The sequence below is a fragment of the Phyllostomus hastatus genome, unplaced genomic scaffold (assembly GCF_019186645.2).
Source record: "Phyllostomus hastatus isolate PE091 unplaced genomic scaffold, TTU_PhHast_1.1 phas_contig_1, whole genome shotgun sequence".
In the NCBI taxonomy this organism is placed as follows: Eukaryota; Metazoa; Chordata; class Mammalia; order Chiroptera; family Phyllostomidae; genus Phyllostomus; species Phyllostomus hastatus.
In genome coordinates, this window is record NW_025333498.1 from 519,237 (window position 1) to 534,378 (window position 15,142).

General features: G+C 35.6%; 1 protein-coding gene across 1 annotated transcript in view; it reads left to right on the forward strand.

Moving 5' to 3' along the window:
• The window catches only part of DNAH7 (dynein axonemal heavy chain 7), a 228,158-nt gene that overhangs the window by 69,980 nt on the left and 143,036 nt on the right, over positions 1 to 15,142 (forward strand). The window contains exons 23-26 of the mRNA XM_045850123.1: positions 2,407 to 2,547; positions 5,384 to 5,600; positions 8,834 to 8,939; positions 11,571 to 11,739. Of these exons, the coding sequence (XP_045706079.1) occupies positions 2,407 to 2,547; positions 5,384 to 5,600; positions 8,834 to 8,939; positions 11,571 to 11,739 (633 nt within the window). The remainder of the gene's footprint in view (positions 1 to 2,406; positions 2,548 to 5,383; positions 5,601 to 8,833; positions 8,940 to 11,570; positions 11,740 to 15,142) is intronic.

Here is a 15,142-nt window from a genome sequence, read left to right on the forward strand (position 1 = left end):
CTTAGACACCCCTTTGTAGTTTCACATTCACATCAATCTCCTTGACCATGTATATTTCTGTGATGAATCCTTCTGTTCTGTGTACATATAAAACATGTACAAAAATATTAGAAAATCATAAATATATCCTGCTATTAATGCTAATTTCATATTTTTATATCCTCTCATAAAACATATTATCACCCAATCATTTGTAATTTTTTTTTGTCAGCGGAGAATTTCAAGTCATGGCCACAAATTGATATTGATTGAGCACTTAAACTCATTTCTTACTATAATGTGGACTTGGCATTCCAGTTCCTTATCAAGAATAAAAATCGTGGTTGAGCAGGGGAGCATGAGGGCAAGAATGCAAAGGAATTATGGCATTAGGTCTTAATCAACAATGACTTTCATTAATTTTTCAGTTTCTCTCACATATAGTTGAAAAAAATAATTAGAATCTAAATGCTTAATAGCTATCACAAGTCTTAGTGCTTCTTTCTCTTCTAAAATATGGTTTAATATCTGTCTACATAATATTATTCCAATAGATGTAAAATTTTTGGGCATTTTCCCATTTCTCCCTATTATGGATTAAATTATAATGAATGTCCTTACATATATAATTGGTGTGTTTGATTGAATTATTTATTTGATTATGATAATTCTCATGTGAGGACTACGGGGCCAAAGGGGATGAGCTTTCATAAGCCATGATAAGTATTGAGAAATAGCGTTCTCATTTTGTAGATGTTAATGATATAAATGAGTTTCCATTTTGACCTCTAATAAGCATCACTGAATTGGGCTATATGGTTGGTTAATTGATATATACAGTCAAAACTCATTATTTTAGGCATACACTATTTCAACTACTCTTTTAATTTTGTGTGTCACGGTGCTTAAAGAAAATATTTCAGTTGCCATTTCAGAGCATTAGGAAGGGGTGGCAAGGAATTGTGTAGAAAATATTTTCCCCAAATGTTCATGTGTAAGTTTGTGTTGGTAAAATATGCAAGCACATGCAGTGTAAATATGACTAGGAGATATATGCTACTTTTGTTGTGTTATATGTATTTGCGTACTTGAAAGACTACTGCATGCCTGAATTAAGTGAATTTTATGTCATTTGTAAATAAAAAGTCATATTCTTGGCACATTTACCCCTTTATTGCTCTAGGTTATCATAAGTTTAATGTAGCTTGCTATCCCCAAATATACATTTTAATATATACATACAAATATACATTTACACACATGTATGTACACATATACACAGGCATGTATGTGTATATACATGTGTGTATGCATCACATGTGCAGATATAGTAATGTACCTTACATATATTATAGAACTTCATGTAATCATATTTCTCCTCATCCGACTATATAGAAGTTTGTAATTTAGATTTTAATGTCTTACTCTTTTTCTCTCCACAGTGTCCTTCTAAACACATATTTATTCCATCATTGGCATATCTCTACTCTGTCTTCTTTCCTATGTGCCTCCCATCTCTCTGTTGCTCATTTTCACCTGCCCTTTTCATGGCTTCCTTGGACTTTCAGATTTTCTCTACTATCAATAGCATCTCTGTTCAACTCCATAGATATACTAACTAGACTAGAAATCCAAAAAGTTTCACTTGTTCTTATATATTTCACAGAAAAAAATTCAATTTTGACAATTTTTCCTGAAATTCAGACATTAAAATGGGTATCACCTCACAGATGATGTTACTATTATGATTAATACATAAACAGATGAAAATGTTACCCACTAATGGCTGGTAGAGAAACATGGATGCACTGAAAACATATGTAGCAAAGTACATGAATTAGACTTCCTGATTTTACAGCTTTCAACTCTCCATGAATGAATTATTTGTTAGTTCCTGCCATCATTGCTTTGGGTATCAAACTATGGAATTGAAAGGGAGTGAGACCTGTAAACACAGGAGGAACTTTAGAGAAATTGTGTGGCTTACCCAAGAGTGCATATACACATATGCACATGGCTGACCAGGGAGCTGATGGAGTTCAGAGACAATTATTGCCTATGAATTTGATGGAACTCATTTTGGAAGTATTTGAATTTAGGTTTTGCAATAAAATCACCTGTGCGTCTTTGATCTAAATGTATCTAGGATATTTTTGGCTGCAATTGGTACAATAAATATTTGATATAACTTATTTCACACAAATTGATCATATATCAACAAAATAAAATGTTATGTAATATATTTATTTTGCTCACAGGTATATGCATTAATTTGAATTTGAGCTGTCTACTCTTATGCTTTGAGTCTTTATAACTGGCTAAGATGTAAAGAGTTGAGCTGTATGAATTAATTTATTGGCATTTAGCTCTTCATTGTATAGCATACCCAAGTGCGAAACTGTTCATCTGTAGCATTTTTTCCATTAGGTCATTCAAGATGCAATTTTAGCCTATCAACAGTGTGAACGAATTAACTGGGTAAGGGAGTGGCCTGGACAGACAGTTCTCTGTGTATCCCAAACCTATTGGACATCAGAAGTACAAGCAGCTATTGCAGGAGGCCAAGAGGTAAGCTTTTACTTCCCCTGGGTCTGTCAGCATTTTTTCAGTAGTTGCTATAAATAAAGACAATCCACTCAAAAAGTCAAGGGTACTCAAGTCTCAATCTTGTTATTATATACATTTTTGTACCTTTGGAAATAAAGTGTTAACACTCATAAAGGATAATTCTCCCTTATATCTTGAAGACAAGGTATCAGACTCATTTAGACTATTTTTATCTTTATTTTTAATGTACAACTTTTGAATACTTATTAATATTTTGAATGATGCTTAATTTTAGATATTCTAATATATTGGGTATATGAATTGAAAAAGCACTAAAGTCATATTAGCAATTAATTAGTAGCCTTCTGTATCTCCCTCCTTGCTTGCTGGCCCCCCAGGCAACGAGCTCCATCACTCACCACCACAGGGAAATCATCTGCAGGGAAAGAAGAAGCAAATGTAAGCAAATCAGCTGCATTTGTAGGCATCTTGCAATTTTTTTTCAGTTTCAATGTAGTGTTTATCAAACCTCTACCCCTCTGTCAAGACCATAGTTTTTTTCTGGTCTTACTCCAAGAATACTGAAACAGGTAAGGGTTGAGGTAGAGCATGAAAGTGTTTACTGTAATCCTTTTGTGCTTCTACTTAACTCCCAAGCATGATTTGAATCTGAAGGGACAGGTAGTTTAGGTCATTACCTTGTCAGTGTGTCCTCTGTTCAAAACTGTCTGCTCTGCCTATAATTCTCATCATATTGCATACAGATACAAAGAGTGTTTTGGTTTACCATGGTATCAACTTAGACTGAGATGGAGTGATTTATTTATACGTCTGTTAGTCTGTTCCCACTCATGCAAAATGGTACAGATATGGAGCCATTCACAGATAAGGCCAAAATGAGAACCTGTGCCTCAAGGGTGACTCAGCTTCATGGGCTTGAGGGCCTCTGAAGTGGTAGCTTAGCAAAAGTTAGCAAGTCAGTCTTTGTTACTGTTCCTTGCCCAATTGCCCTCTTCCATTGTGTTTTATGGTGCTTTCCTGGCTGTTTTATGGTATGAAGTTAAGCTTTATATGTGCCTTTAAAAATTAATTCTTTTTTCATCTGCTTGTGATTAACCTGTGTTAGTATGCCCTTCACCCACTGACTGTGGTTCTATCATAGGAGGCTAGCATCTGTTGTAGTACTCTACATGTTGTTAATTTTTCCCCTTAATTATTGTGTGGTTCACATTTGAAAGTGATGACTTTGGTTGAGCAGCTGGACACCCTTGGCAGCCTCAGAGAACACTGGACACTTCCATTCTCTGCAAACATCCCAAGTTGTCTGGAGCTGGATGCCATAAGCACTCCCAGAGGACCTGTCCGCCTCAGGATCTGTGTTTCCATTTCTTTATTCAGTGAATGTTGACTGTGGACCTTGGTTTACAAGGAATAATATGTAACAAATACTACCAGCATGATCATTTTTTCCAATCTACTTTATCTGAATTCTTGTTGATTCTTATAGCATAGTTCATGAAGAACTCAGGTTACCACGGTTTGAAGCTAAATTTTAATTCTCAATCCATTTTTCTAGTATTTAAAAACATATTCTGCTAGTGTGAATAGTGACAAATTCTGATGGACATGTAATTTGTACTTTCAGATCCAAACTTTAAAATTTTTTAATGTGGAACTACAGGATGTGCGAACTGGTGAGGCTCTCAGAGACCTCAACTTTTACTGATGAGGAAACTAAGATACACCAACAGTCCTGGCTTCTGTTCCGAGGATCACAACTGTTCTTACTCATTTATGTACTCAATACACTTAAATTCATGAATTGGCTCCAAGAATTTAAATGCTTATGGTCATTTAAACACGGGTGGAATAGAAGTGCATTTTTCCCTACTTTTGAAGTAAATTAATAGCAATTAATCATGTAAGTCACAAAAATGACAAAGTATTCAGGCACCAAATTTTTGGCAAAAAATTCCTTAAAGTAAAAAAGAGGTACCCCTAAAAGAAACAGTTTGCCACCCCAACACTATCCTCCCTTTCAGATTCATTGCTGCCACTTTCAGATTCATTGCTGCCACTTTCAGATTCATTGCTGCAACTTAACTGGCCCTAAAGGAGGGAAATACACTCAGTGGTGCATAACGATTATTAAATGTTATTGTGGTGAAGAAAGCGACCACATCAGTCTGCTGGAGCGCATCAACACTTCCCTTAAGCACAGCAGTTTTTATTGATTCTAATTGGATTTTCATTAACTTTCTTCTCCCTCTCTCTTTTTTAACTTACTAATTACTTTTACCCACCGGAAAAGAGACCCCAAAGCAAGTTTCATCTTCAGGGTTGACATTAATTCACCATAAACTGAAATGTTAGGTGTTCATTAGCATCTTTACATTTTGAGTGGCACAAATACTACTCGGAAATCGTACACAGGAGTACTAGAAGGACTCGTGTGATCCAAGGAGGAGCAGTCAGAATCAGGATCTGAGGGCTTTCGTGCTGCTGCATGACACTTTCATTGTAGTCTTTCATCTCTACTAGTCCCTGGGAGGTTTTATTCTGCAGTGGGATAAAGGCTGGCAACAGCTTCCCATTGCGTGCTAGTAAAAAGAGCCATAGAGCACAGAGGAGTAGAAATAGGAAGGGAAGGAATGTTGGGTAGACAAAAAACCAGGGTATCTGGCCAGATTGGGCTTGCTCACTTCATTCCTTTGTCTTAAGAAATATTTTAAAATTATGTCATATGGAAAATCAAGATAAAAATGTAGAAAATGCTTTGAATACATGCTAGTTAAAAGTGTTTTTATTCAAAAGCATTCTGATCCTATTGAATAATCATTACCTTATTTTCTTTCAGGTTCTTGAGCAATACTTGCAAAAATGCAACGGACAAATTGATGATATTGTCACCTTGGTCCGTGGCAAATTGTCCAAGCAGAATCGGGTTACTCTGGGAGCACTTGTGGTGCTGGATGTTCATGCTAGAGATGTCCTCGCATCACTTGTTAAGAAAAAAGTTAGCGATGAAACTGACTTTGAATGGTTAAGTCAGCTTAGGTACTATTGGCAAGTAAGTGATACTACTGAATGTCATTACATAGCAATTTCAGCTCATAGCTTTTTAATTTGTGCTTGCTTGCTCGCATGGGAAATAGTATCAGCAATGTAGGATTTTTTGCTGATGGCTGACTATACCCAAACAAGCATTCTCCAGATTGAACATTAAGGCAGCCAAAAACTATATCTGTATCATCGGTATAAAAACTGTATCTATATCTAAATCCATCCAAATGTATAGTTACATAGAAATACACAAACACATATAGACACACACAAATTATGAGTAATTATGAAAAAGTACTCATTTTAAATGAGTCATATGCTTGCTGAATCTGCAAAATGTTGGAGCTAGTTATTTAAAGTTGCATTTATAGATTACTGATACATCTATAGAATGTACCAGACTATTTCAGTCTGATTTAGTCATTAAATTTTTTTCTGGTTCATCAGTTGAAGGCACCAGAAACATAATCAGGAAGGAAGGTTTTTATCAGGGCATCTTGGTGGCTGGTGATGACAGTCACCATTCGGAGTTAGGGAGAGTAAGAATAGTTAGTACAATGGAAAAGGTTATACCTGTTAAGAGTGAAAGCAAGAACTTGTGACTGGAGATACAGACTCTAAATTTCTCATCATACTCACTTTTGTGAAATGCTTGGGAGGTACAGAGTAAGAGGAGAAAAGGTACAAGAACCAGAAGCCTGGAAAAAGTATATGAGAGGCAGTGTGTGTAATGGTTAGGCACTCATCCTGTGGAATCACTGCTTCAAGTGCCAGGTCCTCCCTGTACCAGATGTGTAACTTGGGCAAGTAACTTACTCTCTTTAAACACCAGTTTCCTTATCTGTACAATGGTGATAATGATAATACCCACTCTTTAGTGAAAATTAATTGGACAAATGATTTAAAGTATAAGAGAATAATGAACTATCAGAAAAAGAATTACAATCCCATCCCATTGGATGGGATTACAATCCCATCACAGTTGCATCAAAAATTAAGAAAACAATCCCATTTACAGTTGCATCAGAAAGAATTAAATACCTATGAATAAACTGAACCAAGGAGGTGAAAGACCTGTGTACTCAAAACTATAAGGCATTGATGAGAGAAATTGAAGAAGATATAAATAAAAATATATTTTGTGTTCGTAGATTAGAGGTAATATTGTTTAAAAATCTATACCACCTAAAACAATCTATGGATTCAATGCAATCAGTAGAAAAATTCCAATGGCATTTTTTGCAAAAATAATACAATCTTAAAATTGGTATAAAAGTTAAGAGACTCCAAATCTTGAGAAAGTAATTCTCAAAGTAATCTTGAAAAAGAAGAACAAAGCTGGAGGCATCATGCATCCTGATTTCAAACCATATTATAAAGCTATAGTAATCGATACAGTATGGTATTGGGTATTGATAAACAGAATAGAGAGCCCAGAAAAAAACCCATGCCTATATGGTCAATTAATTTGTAACAAAGGAGCCAAGAATATACCAGGGGGAAAGGACAATCTCTTCAATAAATGCGTCAGGAAAACTGAACAGCAACATACCAATGAAAGAAATTGGACCACTAACTTAAATACACAGAAATTAACTCAAGGTGGTTTAAAGACTTGAATGTAAAACCTGATGCCATAAAATTTCTAGAAAAAAATATTTTCTTGGCATTGATCTTGGTGCTGATTTTTTGACTCTGACACCAAAAACAAAGGTAACAAAGCAAAAATAAACAAGTGAGACTACATGAGCTATAAAGCTTCTGCACAGCAAAGGAAGCCATCAAAAAAATGAAAAAGAAACCTACTGAATGGGAGAAAATATTTACAAATCATATATTTGATAAGTAGTTAATATCCAAAATATATTAGGAATTCATCCATATCAATGGCAAAACAAACAATCTGGTTAAAAAGTGGGCAGAGGATCTGAATAGACTTCTTCCAAAGAAGACATACAAATGGCCAATAGGTACATGAAAAGATGCTTAACATCACTGATCATCAGGGAAATGCAAATCAAAACCACAATGAGATACCACCTCACACCTGTTAAAAAGGGTGTTACCAAATAGACAAGAGATAACAAATGCTGGTGAGGATGTGGACGAAAAGGAATCCTTGCGCACTGTTGGTGGGAATGTAAATTGGTGCAGCCACTGTGGAAAACAGTATGGAGGGTCCAAAAACTAAAAAAATAGAACTACCATGTGAATCAATAGTTTTATTTCTGAATATCTCAAGAAAATAAAAACACTAATTCAAAAAGATATGTTTATTGCAACATTATTTACAGTAACCAAGATATGGAAATAACCTAGATGTGATATATACACACACATGCATACATATACACATATATCATTGCATTTATAGATTACTGATATATCTATAGAACATGCAAATCAGACAGTTTTAGTCTGATTTAGTCACTAAAAGTTTCTCTTGTTCACCAGTTGAAGGAGTCAGAAACATAATCTGAAAGGAAGGTTTTTATCAGGACATCTGGGTGGCTGAATATATACATATTCAGCCATAAAAATGATGAAATCTTACCATTTGTGACAACATGGATGGACCCTAAGGGCAAAGTGAAATAAGTCAGACATAGAAAGATAAACACTATATGATCTCATTTATATGAGATCTAAAACAACCTAAACAAAATCCTGCTCATGGTACAGAAAGCAGATAGGTAGGTACCAAAGGCTGGGGATGGGAGTGAGGTGGAAGAAATGGATAAAGGGAATAAAAAGATACAAACTCCCAGTTATAAAATAAGCTGTGGGGATATGATGTACATATTTGTAAGTTGCTAAGAGAGTAGATCTTAAAAGTTCTCATCACAAGAAAAAATTCTGTAGCTATGTATGGTGATGGATATTTATTAGACTTCTCGTGATCATTTCACAGTATACACAAATATAGTATCTTTAGCTGTATGTCAGTTACAGCTTAATAAAATTAAAAGTGTTAGCAAGTTTTAACAATAGAAAATACAGGAGAGATAAGGAACAAATGTATTTGCCAGAGATATTCTGTAGGAAAAAATGAAGCCAGTGACTTCAATTTCTTAGTCAAGGAAATTAGATATTGAATTCTTCTACTGAATTAAATGATATCTTAAAAGTGTATTTTAAGGATGTTTATAACAAAGCTATTATTTATAAAACAACTTAAGATTTTGTATTACTTAAAATTCTATTATTTAAGCTAACTTTCTTTTATCTGATTTATCCCAGGGAGACCATTTAGAAACAAAGATGATTAATGCTGGTTTACGATATGGATATGAATACCTGGGTAATTCCCCGAGGCTGGTTATTACTCCACTCACGGACAGATGTTACAGGTAAACTCATCCCTAGACCACTGAACTTCTTATAAAGTACCAAATTATTTTCCACTCAGTAAATGTACCTTAATGTATCTTTTCCTAGATCCTTAGTTCTACTCTCCACTTGATCTTCAATTTCTCTTTCTCTGCTGGCTTCTTCAGCTCTGGAGCTCTAAGTATTGTCAGGTGTTGCTGTGTTTTTTGTTTTTTTACATTGTTCATATATCCTGTCTTCTTGAAATGCACTGACTTTTGTTTTCGGATCATTTGAGACATCCCGTTCCTTCCCCTGAAGCATGGGATTTTCTGGAATTCTGTGCTCATGTGATAATGTGATGTTTTGTTTCATGCTTCATGGTTTCCTGAATGTTCTTATTCATTCTCAGACTTTAACAGATCCCCAAATCTGTACTTCCAGCCAAGGGTAACATTGGTTAATAACATTATGTAGGTTTCAGGTGTACAATTTGATAATACATCATCTATGTAATGTCCATACATCATCTGTATTGCATTCACCATCCAAAGTCAAATATCCTCCCATCCCAGCTTATTCTCCCTTTACCCTTGAATACCTCCTCCATCCCGTTTCCTCTGTCAGTCACTTTACTGTTGTCTGTGTCCAAGAGTCTTTCTTTTTTTCTTTGTTTCATCCCTTCACTCTTTTCACCCGGTCCCCAACCCCCCACCTCTCTGATAGCTGTCAGTCTGTTCTCTGTATCCATGAGTCAGTCTCCACTTTGTTAGCTTATTTTGTTCATCAGATTCCACATGTAAGTGAAATCATATGGTACTTATCTTTCTCTAACTGGTTCATTTAACTTAACATAATACTCTCCATATCCATTCATACTGTCACAAAAGGTAAGATTTCCTTCTATTTATGGTTAAGTACTATTCCATTGTGTAAATGTACCACAGCTTTCTTATACATTAATCTACTGATAGACAACTTGGGCTGCTTCCAAATCTTGGCTATTGTAAATAATGCAGCAATGAACATAAGGGTGCATATATACTTTTAAAGAACTTTTAAATTGAATTTATTGGAGTGACATTGGTTAATAACAGTCTACAGGTTTCAGGTATACAATTCTATAATATGTCATCTGTATATTATATTGCATGTTTACCACCCTAAGTTCAGTCTTCTTCTATCGCCATTTATCCCTCCCACACCCTCTTCTACTTCTCCTGTCCCCCTTTCCCTCTGTTCATATAATCTTCTGAATTAATGTTTTGGGTTTCTTCAGATATATTCCCAGAAGTGGAATTGCTGGGACATAGAGCAGTCCGTTTTTAATTTTTTGAGGAAACTCCCTACTCTTTTCCACAGTGTCAATCATTCACTTTAAAATTTTGCCTCTTCTCCATTCTCTTTATTCTTTCTTCTATGTCTCTTAACTTTACTTATATTCTCTGTATCTTCCTGGGTGATTTCTTCATATTTACTTTCTAGTGTATAATTCTGTTTTTTTATGGTTATTCTGCTATTTAATCTATTGACTATATTTTTAGGAGTTCAATAATTATATTTTTATTGCATGTATTTCAAGTTGTCTCTTTTATGAAGTTGGCTTCCTTTTTTCTTACATTTTTCTGATGTCTGTTGCTGTTTATATAAAATCTTATTGGGCAAAGCACCAGGATACCAGAGAGGGCAGAGGGCTGCAGACATAGGAACACTCCCAGGCCTCTGCTATGTGCCTTCACCTCTGCAGTCCGACTCATCACTTGGACCCGTCTCTCCAGTTTTAACTGCAAGCTCATTTTAGCAGGGGTTGTATCCCCATTCGTTCTTGCATGTTCTCAGCTGAGGTGGTGTCCATGGAGCACTTTCACATTTCGGTCTCAGGAGGACTCTAGGGTTTTCTCTGGTCCAGAATAAAATTTTAATGTTAATTTTTCAGTTTGGGTACATGTGCTCATGGGTAATAGAAATTTGGGCTTCATCTTCATGGATAATGTAAGCTTTTCATCAGGCCCTGCATGAAGGGCAAGCTCCTGTCTCTTCTGTAATTGATTCAATTGATTCTATTTTGGTCTTTCTTCAGTAGGTTGCTGGAGTAAGTTTAGTTCCCATTTACACAATGCAGCTTTCTAGGTTGAATAGGTGGGTCCATTTCGGCTCCTCACTTTGCTCAGTTCTGAGGCTTATTTTTTTCTGTTTGTGTGTGGGTGTGTTTACACTTTTGATAAGTAGATACCAAAGCAATGTGCACCTCTATAGCTTTAGCACCTAATTGCTTTTCCAGCTTTTCATTCCCTTTTCATTGGCTATTTTCTTTTCATTCTTTCAAATATGCCTGCATATTGTTTTTGTTTTTGTTTTGTTTTTTTAAGTAGCATTTTCTTATGTTAACAGTAGGGGGATAGGGTGGTTCTAGGTAAGCTGATATCTCCATATTGGCCAGAAGTCAGCATTGAATTTGAAAAGTGAATTTGTTTAGATTCTGTCATATAAACAGCTGTTCAGAAGTAAAATATAGTAACAGGCAAAGTATGGCACAAAGAATTTCAGATTAGTGGGAAGGAAGAAATTATCGAAGAGGAAGTGAGAGATTTCACTCTGTTTAAACTCCTTTCTTCAGACTATATATGAAAATATCACGTCATTTTACAAAGATTGTTTAATTCATCTTTCAGGACCTTATTTGGAGCCCTTCACCTACACCTTGGGGGAGCACCCGAAGGCCCCGCTGGCACTGGGAAGACTGAAACTACCAAAGACTTGGCAAAAGCTGTAGCCAAGCAGTGCGTTGTGTTCAACTGCTCCGATGGGCTGGATTATCTGGCTTTAGGAAAATTCTTTAAGGTTAGAATTGACACCTCACAATTATTTATTTATTTATTTATTTATTTATTTATTTATTTATTTATAGAGGGAAGGGAGGGAGATAGAGAGAGAGAAACATCAATGTGCGGTTGCTGGGGGTCATGGCCTGCAACCCAGGCATGTACCCTGACTGGGAATTGAACCTGCGACACTTTGGTTCGCAGCCCATGCTCAATCCACTGAGCTACGCCAGCCAGGGCTGACACCTCATTTTTTTTTATAATTTGATAACTGCTCAGAGGGGAAAGTTGTTTATAATAAAACATAATTTAATGCAAGTAAAAGACCTTGGAGTTTAAGTAAAGTTAAAATTAAAGTACCATCTCAAAATTCTCAAAAGAAGTGGGGTTATACTAAAGCTTATTTGAGAAGGAGCCCTACCTCCTTCTCCAGTCCTGCTATACCGGGTCAACATTGCTGGTAAGAATGAATGATGTCCCTTTAAGACATTAGGGCGTATACAAATTTGGGAACTAGTATATCATGCGAAAGTTATGTGACCCTGAAGACTTTTTAAACTGTGGACCTTGTCATTAACAAGTTATGATTGAGTAATTCACTTTTTTTTCTGGTTATATGACATGAGAATTTTATTTTATTTTTAAATTATTTTATTGTTGTTCAAGTACAGTTGTCTGCATTTACCTCCCACTACTCCCCTCACCCCAGCCATCCCCACCTTCCTCCCTTGATTACACCCCACCTTGGTTTTGTCCATGTGTCCTTTATAGTTGTTCCTGAAATCTCTTCCCCACTTGCCACCCATTATCCCCTCCCACCTCCCCTCTGGTTATTGTCAGATTGTTCTTAATTACAATGTCTCTGGTTATATTTTGCTTGCTTGTTTGTTTTGCTGATTAGGTTCTACTTATAGGTGAGACCACATGGTATTTGTCTTTTACCACCTGGCTTATTTCACTCAGCATAATGCTCTCCAGTTCCATCCATACTGTCACAAAGGGTAGGAGCTCCTTCTTTCTTTCTGCTGCATAGTATTCCATTGTGTAAATGTACCACAGTTTTTTGATTCACTCATTTACTGATGGGCACTTAGGTTGCTTCCAGCACTTGGCTATTGTAAATTGTGCTGCTATGGTTCTTATGGATTGGTGTTTCAGGGTCCTTAGGATATAATCCCAGCAGTGGAATTGCTGGGTCAAAAGGCAGTTTTGTTTCTAGTTTTCATAAAACTAAAGGAAAAACTGAGGAAATTTCATACTGTTTTCAGCTGTGGCTGCACCAGTCTGCATTCCCACCAACAGTGCTCTAGGGTTCCCTTTTCTCCACAACGTCTCCAACGCTTGTTTGTTGATTTGTTTATGATGGCCATTGTCACTGATGTGAAGTGGTATCTCATTATGGTTTTAATATGCATCTCTCTGATAGCTAGTGATGCTGAGCATCCTTCCATATATTTCTGGGCCCTCTGTATGTCCTTCTTGCAGAAGTGTCTGTTTAGATCTTTTGACCAGTTTTTAATTGGGTTGTTTGTCTTCCTGGAGTGGAGTCATGTGAGTTCTTTATATACCCAGTAATTCACTTTTCAAACTTAAAAATCCATGTTGTGTGTTTTTTTCTGATTCTGGATCAAAATCCCACTCTTATGAGTTCGTAAGATTGCAAAGAAAGATTAAGATGTAAAATCTCTAAACCTGTGAACAGCTTGTCAGTTTAGCACTTCATTGCTGCAGCCTATTATTTTTTAACATGTTAAGTGGCACATTTGAACACAAAATTCTCCATCTGGGATTGTGGACTCTGTTTGTTTGTTTTATTTCTATTTTTCTGTAGTTTTCAAAGTACATTTTAAAACTTTTATAATCCTCACTTTTCCAGAATTTCTCCAGAGGAAGTTAACATTTAAAAGAATAATGAAGCTAACCAAAAAGATTATACCAATCCTTTCCCATACAGTAAACTGTTCCTGACTGAAATATGGCCTGGACATTTTATAACAAACTTGGGATATAAAAAGTCTTTATATTTGTGATGTTGAAACAGTTAAAATTAGTTTTCAAAAAGTCAAAATTGTAATGAATGAATATAAAAAATATTAGAATGACTAAGTATTGTTGTGACCATCCTCTGTAATGATATACAATGTTGCTGTGATGATTATTTAAGAAGGAAATGGCAAACATAAAAGATTATCTGTGTAATTTGACTATTGATTATATTCCTAAGTGTTTAAAGCAATGTCTGGTATGTATTACTTAATTTTTGAATCTGTAAAATGAATTTTTAATTCTTTAGTTTAGATTCATACACTGGATGGTATTAACTTTGCTTATCAGTAAGTATTTATTGATTGTACGGACACGATGTGTTAGGATTACGTTATGCTGAATAATGGGGGAATAAAATAAAAAAAGACATGGGTGTTACTATTAAGAACCTCACAATCTCTATAACTGAATGTGTGACTTCATAAGCATTCTCTCCTCTGTGGTTTCTAAGCCTCTTATTATAGCATGTATTAGAGATAAAAGTCACAAGTAGAATGTTCTTTAAATAATGAAAATAAATAGTTTTTGACATGCTAGGGTTCATGTTCATGTAGTGTGGTTCAGTAAATTGAACTGTGTATATATCCAAGTTCAGCCACTAGTAGCTGTGTGGACTTGTACTCATTACTTAACATCTTATATAGTCTTACTTTCTTTACATAAAATATATGTACAAATTTCCATGTATCATGCCTGGCACATACCAGGCACTCAATGAAACACACACACACACACACACACACACACACACACACAATCGATATAGAATGTACATTCAACAAATAGTTATTAAATAAAATTTTTGAAAAGTGAATCTGAATTTGGACTGAACTACTCAGGCTTGATTTTCCAGGTTTTCCTTTCTTGTTCTTTTTTTTGATATAACACAAATGCAACTTTATCATGTAACATAAATGCAACTTTATTTTGCTTTCGTGTTGTCTCTTTTAAAATGTGACCAAAAGGGAATTTACTCATGTAAGCTCAAAACGTGCCCAATTAAAATAAAGAAAAGAAATCTGATTCTCATTTGGTAGCTCCATGGTTTCTGGGGCTGGACTGCAGAGCAAACCCACCCAGCCTCCTCTTCTTCTTTTTAATTTCCTTATTGTATTTTTCCATTATCATATATCCCCCCTTATACCCTCCTCCCCTCCTGCTCTCACCATACTGTTGTCCACATCAATGAGGTCTTTTTCCTTTTCTCTCCATCCCTCCACTCCCTAATCTCATCCCCTCCCCATAGCTGTCATCCTGTTCTTTCTCTATGAATCTGTCTCTATTTTGCTTGTTAGTTCATTTCATTCATTAGATTCTACATATGAGTGAAATCATATGGTATTTGTGTTTCTTTGACAGGTTTATTTCACTTAGCA